The sequence below is a fragment of the Lissotriton helveticus genome, chromosome 9 (genome assembly GCF_964261635.1).
Source record: "Lissotriton helveticus chromosome 9, aLisHel1.1, whole genome shotgun sequence".
Taxonomy (NCBI): domain Eukaryota; kingdom Metazoa; phylum Chordata; class Amphibia; order Caudata; family Salamandridae; genus Lissotriton; species Lissotriton helveticus.
Window position 1 is genome coordinate 55,423,286 of NC_136070.1, and position 22,801 is coordinate 55,446,086.

General features: G+C 48.1%; 1 protein-coding gene across 4 annotated transcripts in view; it reads right to left on the reverse strand.

The window, feature by feature from the left end:
* Positions 1-22,801, reverse strand: part of RASGRP1 (RAS guanyl releasing protein 1) — a 350,649-nt gene that overhangs the window by 53,774 nt on the left and 274,074 nt on the right. For all 4 annotated transcript variants that reach the window (XR_013600832.1, XR_013600831.1, XM_078659443.1 and 1 more), the window contains 2 exons: positions 17,069-17,200; positions 8,280-8,433 (listed from right to left, as the gene is read on the reverse strand). Coding sequence is in view for 2 of the 4 variants with exons in the window: in XM_078659443.1 (XP_078515569.1) it covers positions 8,280-8,433; positions 17,069-17,200 (286 nt within the window). In the remaining 2 variants the exon portion in view is untranslated. The remainder of the gene's footprint in view (positions 1-8,279; positions 8,434-17,068; positions 17,201-22,801) is intronic.

Sequence of the window (22,801 nt, forward strand, 5' to 3'; positions counted from 1 at the left end):
CGCTAACATAAATACCAACGAAATAGAGAACCTGGATAGGGGTCCTGTAGAACTAATAGTAGAAGCTTCCCCATTAATTCTGGTTCTAGCAAATGTTCCTCAACTAGAACCAGGGCAAGAAGAGAATATCCCCTCATTGATAAATAAATCACTCCATTGGCTATCCAAGAATATGGCTTTTAAGCCAGGAGGCAGGGACCAACTGGCACAAGAAATAGTAAAAGCTAGAAGGGTCGAATGGATCGGAGGTGGCTGTAAAAAGTTTAGGGGGGATTGCGTGGTGTTGCACCTCTCAGATCCCGAAGCCCTACCTAACATTCTAGCTAATATATACCCCCCTCAGCGAAGATCAACAGAAATTGTGCCACTAACGTTGGACTTCTTTTACACAAAAAGGGGAAATGCCATAAACCCAACGTTACTAAAAACTAAATGGAACACCATCACTAGAAAATCCAAATATCCACCAAATAGAAGTAACTGGGGAATTACGTTAGAAAATAGGTTCTCTGCCATATCAGGATTAAGCCAATGTGATTGACTGGTTAGCCAGAAGAGTGTAGGGCATCTAAAGACTATAGAGGTTCATCATGGGAACCCTAGTCTTACCATGGTAGAAGAAACAGGCCGCAGGACACCCGATCCTAGAGGTTGTACCACTGAATCAGTGGAGAACAGCACATTAGCTGCTCAACCAGGTATTATATTGATTGAAGTAAGGTCCCTATCTGATGAACCTTCCCCTAACCTGACTACTCCCTTAAATAAGAGGAGTATGGAAAGAGGAAGCCCCATCAAGATTATCTCTTGGAATATTGCAGGTATCCAAAATAAAACTGTGACCCCGGAATGGTACGACTTTATAGATTCTTATGACATTGTATTGTTACAAGAGACATGGTCAGTGTCTCCTGTATTCCGCCAGGGATTCTTGAACTTTTATGTGCCCGCGAAGAAGAATCTAAGGGGACGCCCCTCAGGGGGCTTAACCATCTGGTTATGGCAAACTCTGCAATGTACTACTAAGCAAAATCTTATTCCAAACAGAGACCTACTTTCTATCCTGCTTACTTGCAACGATGGTTGCAAGCTGGCAATATACAACATCTATGCTAGGGGGACTCTAGGGGGAATACCCTCAGATATAATAGCTGCTCTAGATGCGGACCTAGAGAAGTTATCCACTCAGTACAATATATTAGTAGGAGGCGACCTAAACACAACATTTGAACCTCTAGGCTGTGAGGACAACGATTTGACCTACGAAGAAGATACGAAATGGGGTATCCCCCAGTTGGACATTGCAGTGGTTAAAAAATGGTCACAAGTAGCTATTCAGGTGAAAAGTTTATGCCTATCCAGAGGATTGAGGGCAGTAAATGGCCGTACTCCCTCTGATCCTCACGGTAGACATACCTTTGATAATCTTAGATCAAGCAGTAGAATTGATTATATTCTGATAGACATTAGAGTCTGGAACAAAGTGATCGATATGCAGGTCATATCCAGGTTGGAGAGTGATCACAACCCTCTGTCCTTAACGTTCAACCTTGAACAAAAAATCATGACAGAAATTTTAGCTAGGAACCTTATGACCTCAGACGTTGTTTTAACAAACGACGTTCGTCATGTTAGATGGGCAACTTTAGTGGCCAATGCAGAGGATAGGCAGGTCCTAGAGGGGCTAGTTATTGATGAAGTTGCCAGATTGCAGGTTTTAATGAATGATGGAAATTTTATAAAGATAATTGAAGAGTCACAGCCAAAGTTTTTTGCCAACCTCCAGAAATTATTTTTGAAGGCTGGCAAGAAGAAGAAGGGAAATGGACAACCTATAAAAAAGGGTTGGTATGACCAATCATGTAGAGTAGCAAGGCATAACCTTAGTAATGCTCTTAGGTCTAAAACGGGAGTTTTGAAAGCCAGAGATGAATATAGAAAAACTCAGGTAAAGGCAAAAAAGCAATGGGATGAGAATTTCTGGTTAGAACTGAAGAAGGCTTGTGCTGACAAACATCAGAAAGAGTTCTGGGCCATATTAAAATGGGGTTCAGGGGGTGTAGCGGAATGCCCAAAAAATCACGTCCCGAAAGAGTCTTGGGTTGACTTCTTCAAACCCCAATACGCTGATAGTATAGGACAACAGGTAGTTCTTCCCCCAGAAAGGGTCTTCTATGCCAATGGACCATTCACACTAAAAGATGTACATGAGGCAATGGATGGAGTGACCAGAGGCAGGGCACCAGGCATTGATGGTATACCGGCTGACGTTTTCCTATTAGACAGAGACAGCTGGTGCAAATATTTTGTATGGCTTGGGAATGCTATCGCACAGGGGGCGAAGATTCCCTCAACGTGGAAAGGAGCAGAAATCATTCCAGTCTACAAAAAAGGAGATAAGGCTCTAGCAAGCAACTACAGGCCAATCAGCCTTATCGACTGCGCCCAAAAATTGATGGGTAGGCTGGTTCAAAAGAAGTTACAAGCCTGGATAGTTGACAAGGACATTCTTTCGCCTTATCAAGCTGGATTTCGCCCTTTAACCAGCTCTGTTGACCAAGTGTTTCACTTTTTAACTATATATTGGAAGAACGTCACCCTGCTAAATGGTCCCCTGCTCGCTGTTTTTGTTGACCTGAAGGCCGCTTTTGATTTAGTTCCCCGTCAAAAACTTTGGGGTGTTCTAAGGGATCTAGGAATAAGCCAGGAATTACTAACTTTGCTTGTAAGACTCCACGAGAACAACTACGCCCGGATAAGGTGGGGAATCCAGGGGGAGATCAAGGAAACCTTCCCTGTGGAGAGAGGAGTAAGGCAGGGCTGTGTCCTGGCTCCCACGCTATTCTCCCTCTACATAAACGGTATCGTGGACTTTCTGAAGCAAACTCCGACAGATGCTCCATTACTGGATGGGAAGCGAGTTCCAGTACTCATGTTCGCGGACGACACCTTGCTGGTCTCGCGGACTCCTAGCGGCCTACAAAAGTCACTAAACGCCTTTGGAGAATTCTGCCGGATCCGAGGCTTAGAAATAAATACATCCAAAACAAAATTTATGAACCTGAATCCCTCTAAGAAATACAAGGGGAAAATGGTCTACAATGGGGCCTTTTTAGAAGAAGTTGACGCCTTTACCTATCTAGGCATCTCTATGAACGCTTGTATGAATTGGAGATCTCATATGGACTTTGTAATGTTAAAATATAATCAGTTGGCAGGGGCAATAACAAAGAAGCATAAAACTTCATTTTCAAAACCATTACAGCCAACATTGGAAATTTACGGCATGAAAGTGCTGGGTGCATGTCTTTACGGGTCAGAACTTTGGGGCTTCACCAATTTGAAGGCTTTATCAGCGGCAGAAAATAAATTCCTGCGAGGCTTAATCGGAGTCCCACAGAGTACCCCCACCATTCCTCTCCTGTATGATTTGGGGAGGAAAAGGATTGAGGACATGATTAGACTCCGCCCCCTCCTATATTGGAGGCGTATAAAAACTACTCCGGAACTGAGCCACTATGCTGCTGCCTTATTGGATGTTGACAATTCTGACACTTTTCACAAAGTAGTTTGGTTAAAAGAGGTGAGGAAACTACTTCAAAAATTGCACCTTGAACACTTGTGGTCTGAAACCGACCCAGATGTCTTTCCTTCCAAGAATGCATTAAAAAAGCTATACTGGGAAATGATAAATAATGCCGTATTGGTTTCCAGCCAATTCCCTGCCTTGACATCCCAGTTCTTAGAGATAAAAACACTCCCTATGTTTGAATTGTACTGGGATTTGATCTCCAAGCCTTTAGATAGGAAATTGTTTTTCCAGTTTAGAGTTGGCACCCTACCCCTGAATGCTTTCACTGTTAAATGGTCCCCTGATAACGTCAGCACATGCTTTTATTGCAAATCCCATGCAGAAGATCTTTTGCACTTTTTATTCGTATGTCCATTATACGCTGCCCCAAGGAGCAGATGGCTGAAACCTGCATGCAAAAACCTGGGCACAAGGAGATGTCTCGAGGCTTACAGGGTCCTGAAATCAAACTGTGCCCCTCAACTTGTAATTGCAGTCGCCAAGTTCCTGGGATGGGCTTGGATAATACGCACGCGCACTTTAAAACCCCCATGAACTACATGAACTTCCTTTGGACTGTGATGATACTTTTAATGCCTAAAATTTTAAAGTTTTTTTTTATTCGCCAACAAAGCAATATTGCATGTTATTGAATATGTTTTTTATACTACTAGATTAGTATTTATTATGCTTAGATAGGGTTGAAAGCTTTTATGACAATGTTGTCGAATAAAGTATTTAAACTTGATTTCGGCGGATGGGATATCAATCACCGTTGTGACAGACGCCCGTCCGCCAAGATCTTAATCAGGTCATAAGGGTCTTATTACGATATTGGCGGATTATATATTCTGCCATAAGCATATCGGATATCCGATCCGCAGTATTACAAGTAATGGAATTGTAATTTGGCGTTCGGGATATCGGTCAAGTTTGTGACGGAGTAACCCTGTCCGCCAAGATCGTAATCAGGCGCTAAGCGTCCCGTATCCTCATCAATAAGATCTGCCCCTATAACTCCACCAGAAGGTTCCACTTGTCAGCGCTGGCTTGTTTTAATCCAGATCAGAAGCAAACAAAACAACGAGTTCAGCCCCTTTGGCACGAGCATCGATGACTTGTGCTTAAAGGCAATCCTTTTGAGGTAGCCACCCTAAAAATATCCTTAATGATAACAATAACAATGGCAATAATAATATTATTAACCCCTTGCGTGCTCATGACGGAACCACACCGTCATGAGCCACGGGCGGCGTGTGCTCCAGACGGTGTGGTTCCGTTATGCTGCTGCCGCTCCGCCCACGCGGGGCTAATTCCCCGCCTGTGCGAGCGAATTAGTGAGCGGGCGTGGTCATGACGGAACCACGCCGTGATGAGCACACGCCGCCCGTGGCTCATGACGGCGTGGTTCCGTCATGAGCACAGAAGCGCTGCACTCACCCCCTAGCGCCCCCGCGGAATTTGGGCCACGGCGAAGGGGTTAACAATATTGATAATAATAACGATAATAATAACAATGATAATATTTAAACAAAATGACGCTAAGATCGATGAAAATAACAGTAATACTAACATCAATAATGCTTTTGAAACTTGATGCATGCAAATGTCTTTATTAAACATCAGATGCCGGGTACGGTAGCTTAGTGGACTAATGAGTCCACTGTAGGGCCTTGTGTTAGACCTCATGGTCACAGGTTCAAATCCTGGTGGGCCCACTCAGCCTTTCATCCTTCTGAGGTCGATAAAATGAGAACCATTGAGTTAGGTAACAAAAAAGCTATAGGTGTTATTCAGTGCATGGATACCCTTCTGGGTGAACTTGCGCTTTACAAATACATGTTATGTTATGTTATTTTGGGTCTCATCTGCACCTCCAGAGTTTATTTTACTTTTGAAGATGTCTGCCTTCCCTTCTCCTCCCAGTCTTTTTGTGTGCGTATTTATTGAGATAAAGTCCGATTATTTTGGGTCGTGCTAAAATGACACTCAAGCCTGTGCATTAGCAGCTGGCTACCCGGGTCTGACGGCTCAGATGGCTAATGTATCGACTGCAGGGGTGTTTATTTGACCCCATGGTGACAGCTTTGAAGCCCGGTGGGTCTACTCAGCCTTTCATCCTCCTGAGTACCACGGAGTTGGGTAACAATGAAGTTCTATTAAGTGCTGAGAAGCCAATGGGTGAATGTGCGCTTTAAAAATACACATTTTAGGCTTTAACTTACTAGTTTTAATACTTGTGCTTAATTGTAATCCTTAAACAATATATTGCAAATGTAATTATTTTTCTTTTGTGCTAGGTTTTACATTTACTTTCCTAATATAAATGGAGTTTAGAAAATGAGAAAAGCGTCAACTCTACCCAGGATTGATCAGCCCAGGCTGCCAGAATGCCACACAGGAGTAAAGCTGCCATAGGGGCCTCTCCAGAAGAAGCTGCCACACAGGAGTAAAGCTGCCATAGGGGCCTCTCCAGAAGAAGCTGCCACACAGGAGTAAAGCTGCCATAGGAGCCTCTCCAGAAGAAGCTGCCACACAGGAGTAAAGCTGCCATAGGGGCCTCTCCAGAAGAAGCTGCCACCCAGGAGTAAAGCTGCCATAGGAGCCTCTCCAGAAGAAGCTGCCACACAGGAGTAAAGCTGCCATAGGAGCCTCTCCAGAAGAAGCTGCCGCCCAGGAGTAAAGCTGCCATAGGAGCCTCTCCAGAAGAAGCTGCCACACAGGAGTAAAGCTGCCATAGGAGCCTCTCCAGAAGAAGCTGCCACACAGGAGTAAAGCTGCCATAGGAGCCTCTCCAGAAGAAGCTGCCGCCCAGGAGTAAAGCTGCCATAGGGGCCTCTCCAGAAGAAGCTGCCACACAGGAGTAAAGCTGCCATAGGAGCCTCTCCAGAAGAAGCTGCCACCCAGGAGTAAAGCTGCCATAGGAGCCTCTCCAGAAGAAGCTGCCACACAGGAGTAAAGCTGCCATAGGAGCCTCTCCAGAAGAAGCTGCCGCCCAGGAGTAAAGCTGCCATAGGGGCCTCTCCAGAAGAAGCTGCCACACAGGAGTAAAGCTGCCATAGGAGCCTCTCCAGAAGAAGCTGCCACACAGGAGTAAAGCTGCCATAGGGGCCTCTCCAGAAGAATCTGCACCCAGGGGTAAAGCTGCCATAGGAGCCTCTCCAGAAGAAGCTGCCACACAGGAGTAAAGCTGCCATAGGAGCCTCTCCAGAAGAAGCTGCCACACAGGAGTAAAGCTGCCATAGGAGCCTCTCCAGAAGAATCTGCACCCAGGGAAAAAGCTGCCATAGGAGCCTCTCCAGAAGAAGCTGCCACCCAAGGGTAAAGCTGCCATAGGAGCCTCTCCAGAAGAAGCTGCCACACAGGAGTAAAGCTGCCATAGGAGCCTCTCCAGAAGAAGCTGCCACCCAGGGGTAAAGCTGCCATAGGGGCCTCTCCAGAAGAAGCTGCCACCCAGGAGTAAAGCTGCCATAGGGGCCTCTCCAGAAGAAGCTGCCACACAGGAGTAAAGCTGCCATAGGAGCCTCTCCAGAAGAAGCTGCCACCCAGGGGTAAAGCTGCCATAGGGGCCTCTCCAGAAGAAGCTGCCACCCAGGAGTAAAGCTGCCATAGGGGCCTCTCCAGAAGAATCTGCACCCAGGGGAAAAGCTGCCATAGGGGCCTCTCCAGAAGAATCTGCCCCCCAGGGGTACATCTGCCATAGGGGCCTCTCCAGAAGAATCTGCCAGCCAGGGGTAAAGTGGCCACAGGGGCCTCTCCAGAAGAATCTGCCACCCAGGGGTAAAGCTGCCACCGGGGCCTCGAGCTTCCTGTGCCTCTCCAGAAGAAGCTGCCACCCAGGAGTAAAGCTGCCACAGGGGCCTCTCCAGAAGAAGCTGCCACCTAGGGGTAATAACTGCCATAGGGGCCTCTCCGGAAGAAGCTGCCACCCAGGAGTAAAGCTGCCACAGGGGCCTATCCGGAAGAAGCTGCCACAAAGGAGTAATAACTGCCATAGCGGCCTCTCCGGAAGAAGCTGCCACCCAGGAGTGAAGCTGCCACAGGGGCCTATCCAGAAGAAGCTGCCACCCAGGAGTAAAGCTGCCACAGGGGCCTCTCCAGAAGAAGCTGCCACCTAGGGGTAATAACTGCCATAGGGGCCTCTCCGGAAGAAGCTGCCACCCAGGAGTGAAGCTGCCACAGGGGCCTATCCAGAAGAAGCTGCCACCCAGGAGTGAAGCTGCCACAGGGGCCTATCCAGAAGAAGCTGCCACCCAGGAGTGAAGCTGCCACAGGGGCCTCTCCAGAAGAGGCTGCCACCCAGGAGTAAAGCTGCCGTAGGGGCCTCGTGCATCCATTGCCTCTCCAGAACAACCTGCTTGCCTGACTTAACAAACCTCAAGCCACAAGACCTGGCCCGTGGCTGCCACCCAGGAGTAAAGCTGCCACAGGGGCCTCTCCGGAAGAAGCTGCCGCCCAGGAGTAAAGCTGCCATAGGGGCCTCTCCGGAAGAAGCTGCCGCCCAGGAATAAAGCTGCCATAGGGGCCACATCAAGCTACAAGACCAGACCCTGGTCTGTCACCCAGGAGTAAAGCTGCTACAAGGACCTAGGACTTCCAGTGCCTCTCCAGAGGATCCTGCTTGCCTGGTTCAACACATCTCAATCTGTAAGACCTAGCCCCGGGCTGCTGCCCAGGCACGAGTCTACAAGGACGGCCATTCACTCACGGCAATCCTCCGGAAGGACTTGAACTCCAGGTAGGTGAGGTGCTCGGCCAGCTCTTCCGGCTCCAGGTGGTCGAAGAGCAGGGACACTTTGCGCTTCTTGCTTTTGTTCGACTTCACCCGCTGCGTCAGCTTCCACGGCCAATCACGGGACGTGCTGCAAGACAAGAGGCGGGAGCAGGGACAATGAGAAGGTTACCATGGCAATAATCAAAACAATGGTCAGCAACACCCGTCAGTAGCACCTAGAGACTCACTTTGGGTATTAATGCATTATAGAGCTCTGAGAGTTAGTCAGTCGATTTGTGGTCCAAGTAGGAAAATGATCAGTAGAACTTCAGGGGTCAGGGCAGGGTTATTAGGGAAGCAGAAATCACTCTCTTCATTAAGCATGGCTCACTCATTATTAACAACACTAAAAAGGGTTGAATTAGCCTCAGTCATTGATAATTACTCTGGCAATCATTCCAATCCATCTTTTTAGGTCGAGCATTTGAGACATCTGGCATTTGCTTTAGTATATACTTATATGTGTATGTACTTTGTGGGCTTTGGAGATCAGCCCTAGGACTTGTCTGCTTCCCCTTAGGGACTTTTGTTTCTGTTCAACTGCCTCTATTTAACTGTATTGGTAGATAAACGACCAGTAGAGGTCAGTAAAATATCAGAGTTGCTTTCTGCTGAGGGACTTTCTTTTTTTTATTTTTCCGGCAACTGCCTCTATTTAACTTTCTTGATAGAAAACGACAAGCAGAGGTCAGTAAAATACCAGAATCACTTTAGCATTTTCTAGATTCCAGTCCATAGAAATTGTCTTCCACGAGCACCTGTAGACAATAATATATTTTCCAAATTTGTATTCTCAGTGATATGACCACCGAAGGCCCTGATTTTATATTAAAAACAGAGCTTTGGACTATGCTGAAAGGCAATATTTCTCTCCAATGGTTTCCATACTTGGCGTGTCACACAGTTTGGTGCTTACTTTCCCTCCATGTTAAAGAACAGTAGATGTTTCAGCACCCAGGCTAATGTCAGGGCACAAGTCCTCAAAAAATAAGTGGGGGACGCCGTACACCAGCGTGGTACCCCGACTCGAGCCCTGGCTAATGTGCTGCATAGCTAAATACATATAAGGTCCCACAGGCGAGACCGATTGCATTGCAAATGCTTGTTTTTATTCACTGTGGCATGATTGGCAGGAGCCAAGCATATGTAAATATCAGCGTTGGTCTCCTCCAATAGGCACCGTGCATCTCAAACTTCCAGACCCTTTCTGCAGGGGAGCAACCCGACAGGTGGCGCTGGAGTCTTATGGCACAGCGAGCTAATGTACTCACACGTGTGCAGACCCGTCGTCTACCTTGGGGCCCCTCTCTCAGAAAACAAACAAATAGACGAATGGAATGCTAACGTAATCTCCTTCTGGGGTCACCGACTAGCACGCCCATGAGTTGTTTCTTTGCTCACTCCGGCAGTACATGCAGGGGCGATGCTATAATCTAACTCAGTTGTGCTCGCTCTATGGTTTATGCTTTTGGCGCTATATTAATAACTAACTTTCGTGTCACTGTTTAATACAGTTGTTCTATGGTGGCCAATATGGTTCTACGCCAGACTACATTAGTACGTTAACCTTCCATCCACTGTAACACTCTGGCCAGCCGCTAGGTGTCATCGTTGCACAAGTGTTTTCTGCGCATTCGCCCTCACCTCAGGCGCCTCGAGGATTTCAAGGCCCCATTGGGACGTCAGGCACTGTTCTGCTCTGAAATCATAGTGCTGGTGCACTGCATCTCCACTGCAATGCATACCCACTTCCGGCATGGCCTTAGGCACTTACCCATCTCTCGCAAGGACTGGCAAGTTGGGTCCAGGCGCCTCCAGTCCAGAGTTCACTAGCCCTTCATTCATGGGTGTTGTGTCCTTCAGACAGGTTGGACCAACTTAGCTAATCGGCACTAGGCCTGACACGTGGCCCTAGGAATAAAGGATGCAGACACGGGAAATAACTTGCTGGCTCTCCGTGCGCCCGTCTCAGAATGGCGTACGTGCGTGCGGAGCCTTTCTTTATTATCGGCGGTCACATGACTTCCACACTACACGCCCCTTACGCCAGGGGCGGATTATGAACCCAAAACATAACATTCCTCCTAAAACAAGAAAAACTCAAAACATAATTCTCAGACAGCTGCACCCTTCCGTCGTGAGGGGTAGTCTATTGTACTAATCTTCATAGACTTCAAGTTCACTTTCAAAAACTGCTCCCAACCCGTAGGACACATTACGGAACATTGTATTTAACTCCGATACATAGAACAGTCTTACGTGAGATAATCGCGTAGTCGACAGGAAGGCGTCGGGTTACGTCTCAGCCTTTGATCCACGCCCCTCTGGCTTGAACAGTCTGTCTCTGGGGCGGAGCCGGTCTCAGGCGCCTCCATGTCGGGCTCCTCCGGATCTGACACCCCTTCCTGGGCCTCCGCACCGCCTTCTGTTTCCTTGATCACCGCCCTCGGAGTGCTACTCTGTGTGATCTCGAGACTGGGCGTCGGCTCCCTGCCTGGCAAGTCCTGGGCAGTTTCAGTTTCTGTTACCAGAGGTGGTGAATCCAAGGCGCGCAAACCCCCATGGAAATGTTTAAAGTGCGACACATTCCTGGTTACAGTCTCCCTTCCGCGGACCACAGTGATGCGTGTTCCTTTAACACCAACCACTCGCCAGGGTCTTCTCTCATAATTCAAACGAAACTTTCCACTCGTCACCCTGTTACGGAGAAGCACCACATCTCCTCTGCTGAATTGTGTCACCATGGCTCTTCTCTTGTGGCTGATTTTAGCAAATGCAGTCTCTCGCTTGCGGGCAATTATTTCTTCATTCACGGGGGCAGGGGCCCATTGAGGGTGGTGAGGAATGGAATCAGGTACAATCCGGCCCATCAGGAGATGCGCCGGGGCTATCCCGGTAGTTGAATGGGGGGTTTGTCGGTAGCTGCGAAGAAACGTGAAAATGGCCATCTCCACGGACTGTCCTTTGTCATGAGCAATGCGAATCACTTTATTAAGGGTCCTCATGAAGCGTTCCGCTTCCCCATTCGCTTGTGGCCATCGGGGAGTGATGCGTCGATGCCGAATGCCCAGAGATGACAGATAGGTGGCCAATTCCTGTCCTTGAAATGGGGGTCCATTGTCTGTGCGGATTTCGCACATAGCTCCATGGGTGGCAATAATCTTCTCTACCTTCGGGATCACACACTCTGCGCTGGTGCTGGCTATTATTTCCACTTCCGGATACTTGGAATGGTCATCAATCATGACCAGCGTGTAGTTCCCATCCGGGAGACTGCCAAAGTCCATGCTGACCTTGTCCCATGGCTGTTGTGGACGAGGTTCCACGGTAATCGGGGCTTCCCGAGGAGCTTCCCCCGTCACCTGACACGCAGCGCATGCCCTCACCACCTGCTCCACCATGTCATCCATCAGAGGAAACCACACCTTTGTCCGTAAGCGTGCCTTGGTTTTAACCATGCCTTGGTGACCTACGTGCGCTAACTGTATGACTTGATCAGTGAGGGCTGAGGGTATCACCAAGCGATGCCCCCGCAGAAGGCATCCGGCCTCATCTTCATTGAGCTCCTCTCGGACATGGTACAGACTCTCCATTATTTTCTGAGCTTCGGGCGTGAGCATCTTCCACCCCTCCTTGGCCCGATTCCAGTTAGTCGTGTGAACAAGTTCTTTGGCCCTCTGGAGGCAGGCGTCCTGCGCTGTGACACTCACAATGTCGCTGAGAGAGATGGGACGAGGGCAAGATCGCGCCACCACCCACCTGACATAGGCCTCTGTTTCTTCAGCTTCCTCCATCTCCTCAGCCGTGGCTGGTCTGGGATGTCGGGACAGATAATCTGCCGGGTTCTTGGCTCCGGGCTGATACTCGATTGTACAGTTGTACTCCTGCAGTTGAAGCAGCCACTTTTCTATGCGAGGCGGGGGTTTGGATGAGGTTCCCGCAAACAGGGACAGCAGGGGTTTGTGATCGGTCACCACAGTGAATGGCTTGCCATATATGTAGAGGTGAAAATGTCGGCACCCCCAATGAATGGCAATCGCTTCCTTCTCAATCTGCGAGTACCTCTGTTCCGTGTCCGTGAGAGATCTGCTCGCAAAAGCAACAGGCGTCCAGTCGATGTCGTCTCTCTTCCTTTGCATGAGAACCGCTCCCAGTCCAGCAGGCCCCGCATCCACAGCAATAAGCGTGAAGTTGCGGGGATCAAAGAAAGCGAGAGTGGTGTTGTTGGACAGAGACTCTTTGATGTCTCGGAAAGCTTTCTCTTGCTCAGGCCCCCAGTGCCAGGGAGTGGAGTCTTTGGTGAGGTCCCGCAGGGGGAGCGTGAGGTTAGCCAAGTCTCTGATGAACCGGCCACAATAGTTGACCATGCCCAGGAAACTCCGGACTTCAGTAACGGTCTGCGGGGGTGGCGCATCTTTAATGTCCTTCACCTTATCCGGGTCCGGGTTGACGCCCTCGGCTGAGAAGACGTAACCAAAAAACCCTAGCCGGTCCCGCAGGAATTCACACTTTTCTCGGTGGAGCGTTAGTCCTGCGTCTTTGAGTCTCCGAAACACTTGGGCCAGCCTTTGATTGTGCTCCGGGATGGTGCGGGCATGTATCATTATGTCATCACTGACATTTATCACTCCAGGTATTCCAGCGATTAGCTCCTGGATGACATTCTGGAACACCTCCGCTGCACTGGAGATTCCGAAGCTGAGGCGAGTGTATCTTCGAAGGCCGATGTGAGTGGAGAAAGTAGTGATGTTGCGCGACTCCATGTCCAACACCAACTGGTGGTACCCTGACCGCAAGTCCAGCTTGGAAAACCAACGGGCACCTGCCATCTCTCCGATGAGGTCATCTATGGTGGGCGTGATGTGGCGCTCCCGTTTTATGGCAGCATTCGGGAGGCGCATGTCCACGCATATCCTGACCGCTCCGGGTTGCTTCGGTTTCCGGGTGACCACGATGGGCGAAACCCATGGGGTGGGACCCGAAACTTTTTCGATTATGCCTGCCGCTTCCAGTTTGTGCAGTTCTTCTTCCACCAGCGGCCGTAGATGGAACGCAATGCGGCGGTGTCGCAGAGCCACCGGCTGCACCGTTGGGTCAATGTGCAGATGAATTTCTCGGCCTTTGAACTTGCCAATGCCCTCGAAAAGGTCCGGGTACTCCATGAGGAGATGTTGGACAGATTCCTCATGGACCCCGAAGGCGAATGTCACCACTCCCAGGTCTTCAGCCGCTTTGCAACTCAGCAGCATGCCTTGGCCTTCTTCTGACACGAAGACATTGGTTTTGATCGTCTTGTTCCCATGGCGGATTACCGCTTTGAACTTTCCTCTAATCTCGAGGGGGGTGTCTTGCCCATACGCGAAGACAGTGATGGGGGTGGGACGCAGTGCTGGAGGCGTGGTCATGGTCCTGTAGAGGGAAACACTCATCAAGTTTATGGATGCGCCCGTGTCCACCACGGCTATAAGATCTTGGTCCGCTACCTGTATGGCGCATTGGGGCAGGGGCCTGGTGCGGCGGGCAGCGGTGCCAATCATGTGCACCTTGTGCACCGACCGTTCTTCTTCTTCGTCATCATCCATGTCACTGTGACTCTGTTCCCCCTCCACTATGGCCTGCACAGCGGGGCGTGGTTTACGGAAGTTCTTCGATCGGCACACCTTTTCAAAGTGATTCTGCCGGCCACATCCCGAACACCGCTTGCCCCGTGCTGGGCATTCTGCCATCTGGTGTCGCGGACCTCCACAATACCCACATGACTGTCCCGACGCTCCACCCTGAATGGGCGGTCTCTTGGGCCACTTGGTGGGCGTGTGTGTCTATCTTGTTGACCGGTTCCACTTTGACCGATGCCTGCAACGCAGCTTCCATGTGCGCAGCCCTAGCTTTGGAGAGTTCTTTCGTGCGGCCAAGAGTTAGGATGTCCGCCAGCGGCTTGCCAGACTCCTCCAGAATCCGTTCCCTTAGTTTGGCCGACGCACATCCCTGTATGATTTGCCCCCGAATTTCCTCAGTGGTATCTTGAAACCCACACGTGAGCGCCAACCTTTTGAGCCTGGTGTGATATGTGTCCAGCGATTCCTCGGGCAGCTGGCGCGCTTGTCTAAACACAAATCGTTCATAATCTTGATTGGCCATGGGCTCAAAATGGGCATTGAGGGCATTAATCAGCGTGTGATGAGTTCTGGGGGTCGCCTCCGGGAGGGTCCGAGCAATGGAGTGTATGTCCTTGCCGCCGAGATGTAACACCATGGCCCGTTTCTGTTCCTTGTGCGTCTTCGTAGCTTCAAAGAACACTAGTAGTCTATCCACCCACTCCTTCCATTTGGGAGCGAGCGCTGAGGGCGCCCCCTCCACCACAAAGGGTTCGATGGGCGGAATCGTCGCCATCCTCCCAGGCGCGCTTGCGCGGAGGTGGGGTCCGCCGCACGGCACGAGCACCACGAGCCGAGGGACAGGCTCGCGGCCGCCACACGGGGCAGGAGGCAGGTACTCTCACCCAGCGAGGATCCAGCAGCCACCCTCGTCGCCAATTGTTGTGTCCTTCAGACAGGTTGGACCAACTTAGCTAATCGGCACTAGGCCTGACACGTGGCCCTAGGAATAAAGGATGCAGACACGGGAAATAACTTGCTGGCTCTCCGTGCGCCCGTCTCAGAATGGCGTACGTGCGTGCGGAGCCTTTCTTTATTATCGGCGGTCACATGACTTCCACACTACACGCCCCTTACGCCAGGGGCGGATTATGAACCCAAAACATAACATTGGGGGCGTGAGCCAGCCTGCAGGGTACATTTGGGCGTTTAACCTACGTCATCATACTGGGTCTGGTCACACGTTGGGTCGTGTGCACCAGTGTGTGCATCCTCTGTGCAAAGCGTGCACTCTGTGCCCTGTCTCTACGCCCCCACCCCTGCTGCAGCAAGAAACGGACTTCATGACAACAGAGCAGGCACCGCTACCCTGAAGAAATACTTTACAGCAGAATGTTTTTTTTCGAAATGTCCTTTACTTTACATAACCTACCGCAGTCTATCAGTGCAGGCTGGGTGCATAGAAACAGAGCGCAACGTGGCATGGCTGACGGTCGGATCACACATATGGATCTCTCTTCTGTCTATACATTAAAAGCAAACTTCATTTTAAACATAACTTGTTTGTTTTTCTGTTCACCCTATGTGGGAGGGGTGTGCCCAGACGTGGGTCCCATGCTCTCTACGCCACTGGAGTCAAGCTATCCTGGCTGAAGACGGCTGATAGCCAGAAACTGGTCCTAGGATGCTTGATTCCGGTCCAGGGAAGACATGGCTTGGCAGTTCGGGCTGGACTGTTCCCATGAGGCACAGGGTGAAGACTGATTTGCATATGGCCATGTCTGAACTGGGGTGGCTTGGTGAGCAAAATAACGATGGATTAAACCCAGATCTATGACTGGGGGAGAATGTTTTGCCAATGTGCAACATTCCGTCCATCATCTTGTGTGTTTTGCTGTTCACCCTATTTAGTAGATGGCAGCGAGGTGAACCAGAGGGCAAACGGGGCTTAACGTTGCTTAATTGTTTTGCTGCTTTTCAAGTGCACCTGGGCTCTCTTGTCAAACCCCAGGTTTCAGTTTCTGGTAAGCTCTGAAACCTCTGTGTTAGGTCTTGTTTGACTGTGCAGCTGCCTGCACGAGTTACTGTTATCAGTTCTTTAAACTATACATAGAGTGGGCTTTGGCCGGACCCAGAGGAGTATTACTCTCTCACCTCATGCTATTGGCTATTTTGGTGTATCCTTCCGCTTCCTTTGAAATGCTTGCCTTGCAATGCACAAAGGACTATAAAATGCCCTTGATCACCACACATTATTTCTTCTAATCTCAAACTTCAAGTGTATACAGAAAACTGTTGTTTTTCCTTTTGATTTTTGCTGCACGAGGGGGTTTTAATGTTCCAGACTGGACTGAACATGCAATCAACACATATTAGCTTGTGTCTGTGTGTGATGTGAGTCATTACACATCTTTTTGAATAGATACTGAACCTGAATTCCTGGATACTAGTTGTTGACTAATATGCAAGAGGCTGAAAATGGGAGACACCCAAACAGACACTAAATATGCATAACATTGAGGCTGGCCCCCACAACATACATATGAGAAATGTTTAAACAGCCTATACAAAACTTTATAAATAAATCAATAAATAAACAAGGGGCTTGTGAGCGAACACACAGAAAATAATGAGAGCACAAGACACCCCTCATACATGTGAACATGTGTATCATACCCACATCTCGTAAAGCCCCAAACCATCAGACCCCAAAAAACGCTAACTCCCAACACCTTCAAACTATGCCTTACTCCCAACAGCACCATCCAGCTCCAGTATGTCAAAATAGAAATCTGAATCGGCATCCTTTATTTTCATATATAATATGGTGACATTTGTATTGTATTGTTAGCCCCCTTTCCCCTTCTTCACCATAAGAACCAGGGAGGCCACACCCACAAGGTGTTCCAGCACAAGATACAGCAAAAGTACAAGAAAAAGACCAGAAAAAAAGAAATTTCATGATATGAAAATAAGAATTACAAGAAGTTTAGCTCTGTATTTCCCACTTTTTACTGAAGTCTCCCCTTTGGACCCCAGGAGACAGATGTGAACAGGAGACAGAATAAATTGGAAAGGTAGCAGCAGGTGTGGCCACTGCTTATGTAAAGAGCAATATAACAAACTTACATTTGGGAGGTGTCAATAAGGTGTTGGCTCATCGCCTCGTCACGAGCCTTCACCAGGTCCTTGAATTTCTCCATCGTCTCTCTCAGAGGAGCGTCCGTTTTGAACATGAGCCAAAACTCGGTCATCCAGTACCTGCCATGAGATTACACCTTTTCATTAAATCAGTCATTCAAAAGACCACGTATAACATCCAAAAATGTTCACTTCTTTCAATTGTCCAGCCTGCTGGCCTTGGCTGGAAATGCCCGACTACCCCAGTGACCCCACCTGGTGGGCAGGCACTTCTTTTTTTAGGTTTGAGTTCTATAGGGCTTGCATCATTCATAGCAAACATATTGTATTCTATACTAAATTTAACCCCTTGCATGCTCGTGACGAAACCATTCCGTCACAAGCCAGGGTGGTGCTGTGCTGGTGACGGAATGGTTCCGTCACGGCCCGGCCGCCGAGCCTGCGTGGCGCTGATTTCGCGCCTGCACTAAGAGTTCTATTAGGCGGGCGGGGCCATGAGGGAACCATTCCGTCACAAGCACAGCGCCACCGCGGCTCGTGACGGAGTGGTTCCATCACGAGCATGGCGGCGCCGTGCGCCCCCCCCCCCCTAGCGCCCCGGCAGAATTACCGCCGCGGCCAAGGGGTTAAGGGGTTTTGGGTAAGGCCTGTTTACTTCTTCAGCCATTAGCTTGAGACATTGTCAATCACATCTTAGATCAATACACTGCAATATTTTAGCTTCACTATTTTTCTATTGGCTGTGTGGGTGTGTCCTTCCGCCCCTTCTGGAATGCATGAGGGACTTTTATACAACTAAAACGAGTCTGCAAGGAGCCCTGTAGCACTCGGGCGCAAGCACTGACAAAACCATCTTCAAATGGATGCTACAGAAGATAGAAGCCGCCATTTCTTCTGTATCATCTGCTCTTCAGATGCTTCTGTCCGCGTCTTGGCTCACCAGGTTTGAAGTTTGTATGGCAAGTGCACGCCAATCCTTGCCCCATACAAAAAGCCAAGTTTATGTTTTTTTTTAGGGATTTTTTTGTTCTTTAAACATTTGTGATAAAAATATTCCTAAGGCGGCAATTTCACCAAAAAGCGTTCCCGAGAAGATGCTGTACCTTCTTCTACTTCTAGAGGATTGAGGGATATGTCACCACCTTCACGACATATGGCCCTATCCACTGACAGAGACCAAGATGAGGGAACCCAGAAACGAGTAAAGTAAAAGGGCAGGTAAGAGGGTGATGCTCAGAAAAAGTACCAGGTGGATTCCCCACTTGGGTAAGGATTGAGTCATCCCCAATGTGACCTTCAGCAGCAGGAGAAACATCTGTGTATCATGAGGCGATGCAATGCACTGCTTTTCATCACAATGTAACTCTGCAGGTAGAAAAAGAGGAAGATGTCGGTCTAATGGAAACTGCAAGCAGAAGTGAAAGAGCCAACCACTATCTGCCGAGTGGAAGCCCGTGCTAAGGGCGGTAAAAGATACCTTGGCTGCATCAGATAAGACTGGCGGTGTAGAAAGAAAACAGAAAGCTGAACCTAAAGGCCACAGGTATGTTTGTGGGAGTCTGTGGGAGTCAGTTCTATGGTCTTAGATACTACTCAGGTCACAGCCTATGGGTGCCTCCCTCCCTCCCTGGATATACAAGCATTGGCAAAACCAAAATAGATGTCACCTTTGAGACCTATTGGCTTCACCAGTCTCTTTTGTTCATGCTGTACAGAATTGGCAACAATGGTGATGCAATACAGCAAAAACGAAAAAAAAAAGGCACCATTATGCAACGGTGACACGTGTATGTGTCATGATGCATGCATGAGATGCACACTCGATTTTTATTTTATTTAACATTCTGAGATAGATCAGTAAAAAACAATCCACAAAGTGAATTAGCCCAAAAGTGCTAACATTTCTAAAGTGGAAGGGCTACTACTGAAGCACATGGATGAATGAAAGAAACACCGAGTACCGAGGGAGAACAGCATAAGAAGTAGACAGCTGGAAAACACATGCGCTCTCTGAACTGCTTAAGCAGAAAGAAAAAAGTAGTTCCCTAAAACTGATAATTGGAAAGACACAAATAACGAGGGTGTGGTCCAAGGGAGGAACAAACACAAGATGGACAAAGCAAGCCATGAAATAAGAAGCAAGTGAAAGAGAGTGACACCAAAGTCAATCAATAGCATGCAATGGGTGGGCTTTAAGCTCACTGTAAGCTCACAACAGCTTTCACAACCAGACAGTTTGCTCTTTCTGGTAGGCTCGACCTAAAAAGATCACAAATACAATGTGATGTAGAATTGCCACAGGTGCGGCTAGAAGGCCAATTTCCAGACCTAGCTACAACATTATGGAAGATTTAACTTGGAGAAGCTACGAAAGATCTTTCAACACCTTTTAGGGACATATCAGAAAAAGATACAGGAAATTATGCAAGAAGGCAAGGCCAAAGCAAGCATTAGCTGTGCATTCAATGCAGTTGAAAAATGTAGTCGCTGCCTGAAAAAAATCCTGCTGCACCGCCATGTATGCCTTAGTATGAGGTTTCACCCTGAAGTTAAAATGCATGCATGTCTTAAATAAGTCTATCAAGGAAGAACATCTCTTTTGTCCAAAGATTGGCGTGAACTGAGAGAAAAACTGGCAGAGTCAATGGAGGCCATGAACAAGAACTGCCCCTATATGGACCACAGTGGACATGTTCAGCCACAGAACAAAGGCCGCCAAACCAGGGCCATCAAACATTCAGCAACAACAGCAGTGACCACAAGTACAGCAATATCAAACGTGCCTTTTGGGACATAGAGAATTCTAAGTCAGGGGATCTCCAAACTGAGGTTCCTTCATTACAAGGCAATCATTTCAATACCCTTCTCCTTGATTAAATAAAATAATGACATCTCAACTCGATTAATCAAAATCTCTACATCTGGAGAAATATAAAAATAACAAAACATGGATAAAACACTGTTTTGAGAAGGGAAGGAAAAGGGTATCAAGTTTGAAGTCCCCTTTGGAGCCGCAAATGCTCCATCCCAAAAAGTACGACATATCCCTTCCACCTTAGCCTCACTCGGAACATTAGCCATGGGGACCGCTAACTAAAAGTACTCCATGCTAGATTGGGTATGGCCCTAGGAATCAAAGAGCTCAGTGGAAATAAACATCGACTGACTTATATAAAAACAATCATACGCATTTCAAAATGACCAGTTGCGGCACACACACATTTTCCAGCTGGTATGATTCTCTTTTTAAACAGGTTGTAGCCAGTCCGCGATCTGGACATTATCCTTATTCTGATTCAACAGTTTGACACCAACTGGTCAAAAGTAATCCAAGCCGGTAGCGTGCGGCCTTAGAGGTCAAGGTGCTTTGTGCAATAATGGCTACCAAAGTAAAAGCAATCATAAACATTGTACATTACCAATCCCTGGTTCCATAAATTTAAGAAAACACCTGGATTGCTGACATGATTCTCCTTTTCAGCAAGTTAAGACAGCGGTCCAACATGTCCTCGAATGGAAAGTTTGAAAACTCAGCCGAAGCCAATGGCACTTCAGTGGTTTTAGAGTTTCGCAGATGCAGATCACACGTATTAAGGACTCTTCCGTTTGTCCCCACCATCTACATCACCTGTCACCTTCACCATCCTTGCAACCATGTCAATAGAACCTTAGGGGAATAGGATCAAAGTGTAATTCTCGTCTGTGTATACTTTGCATGGTTTGGGAGGGGCGGATTCAGATATTCGGTTAGGGCACCCGGAGTATAGAGAGTCACAGCCCAGGTGACGCGGAATTTGGCTCTCCGGTCCCTGAGGTCCTGATCCCATGAAGCTCGGGGTCTCTTTGATCACACAAGACTGATTCTGGGAAAATTTTAGTTTTTCCCCCCTAAATGGGAAAAAATAACCTCAGATAAGTGGGTGCTAGTGACCATCAAGGCATCCTCAGAATTGAGTGCGAGCAGCTACCACGTCACCACCCACATGCAAATTTAACACCAACCAGGATAATTTCCCTCGCTTATGGGAGGATGTCTCGTCATTATTGTGCAATGCCAGCATTAAACAAGTGCCTTTTTCAGAGAGGCAAGCTGTGTTCTACGCCGTCTATTTTCTCATTTAAAAAAAAAGGATCGAACACTTTGACGGATTTTGGATCTCATGTGGACCAACAGACATGCTCCAATTCTATATTGAAAGAGGATGACATTCTAAGATGTCATACTGTTACCACAAGAGGGCTTCTTCATGGGCCCCTTGACCTCCAGGATGCATAAGTCCACATACTAATGCATGCAGGTCATCGGCAGGACCTACAAATCGTGGTACGTGGCAACCATTATTAGCTCGTTCTGCTCCCTAGCAGGATCTAGTCCGCTCTCGAGGTGTCCAGAAATGACTGTTTTTGGAGGCCTTTAAGCCTGAAACGTGAATCCACAGCTCTGGTACTTACTGGTAAAGATGAAGACTTTTCATCAATGCCAGGCTCAGACTAAGCAACCCAGACGTCTGCTCTACCGTCTGAACCAAAATTCCATCCGCAGCTACAAAAGGTACAAAATATTTTAGGAGAAACTACAAATTTGACTGTGGCAAGAGATGCACAAGCCATGATAACCACCGACAGTGAGGAAGGTCATTTAACTGCCTGCCGGGATGGCCTTCTGCATGCCACTGGTTCCCCATGAGGCGCTTCCGGAGTGGATCTCGCTGGAATGGTCAGAAATGACTGGGTCTTGGCAGATCTAGAACTGGTACCGCCAGGATTCTGCACAATAACATAGGAACAAGCACAATCATATGGCGAGCAGAACATTTGAAGTTGTTTGGCTGCAGGGGACCATTGCAGTACATGCATCTCACATAGAAGCTCACGTGAATGAACTCCCTGCTTCTGTAAGTAAAACATAATCGAGACGTGTGCGTGAATCAAGATCTCAGACAATACGATGATGAGGATGTATTACTTACAGGAGCAGAGAGGGACAGCCTCCCTTCGCCTGCCAACAATAGCATGGGAGACATTCGTCTGGGTGCTATGAAAATTGATGAATCTCCTACCCGAACATATTCCAGGAATAGAGAATGACCTGGCAGACAAAAATAAGTTGATATCGCTAGGAGACACATGAGAGGAAGATACACTCGAACTCCATACATGTGTTTCACGGAACGGGGCACACTTAGGATAGATCTGCCAAAAAAACACAAAATCCCAAAACTTCACCTTCAGGTACTCTTAGCCCAGTCTCCGGGAACGTTCAATGGCCAGAGTGGCTAGTTGTGCAGGCTACCTTTCTTTCATATGTGGAGTGAGAAATATGACATGCCAATGGGAATGATTTTCCATAGTTTTGTTATTTCATGGAAATATCAGTGCATTGAAGCAGGAAACTTGCTTAGGCAACAGGCAGGAAGGGTGTTACACCTCAACCCTCACTGTCTCACTTTAGTGGTTTGCCTCCTGAAGTCAGAGTTTGGACACCTAAAGCTGCTTCCGGAATGTAGGACAACACTGAAAATGTCATGATACTGGGATGCTGCAAGCTAAGACCATGAATGTCTCACAGAATTGATGCACTTCAAATCTCAATGAAAACTGTTTGTCTGTATTTACCATTGATTACAACTTCTGGGTCATCTACACGTCAATATGAGGCGAGAGGCATGATGCAGCTCACTCAGTTTGTTTGCCTGCAGCACCAAACCCATTAACGTACAG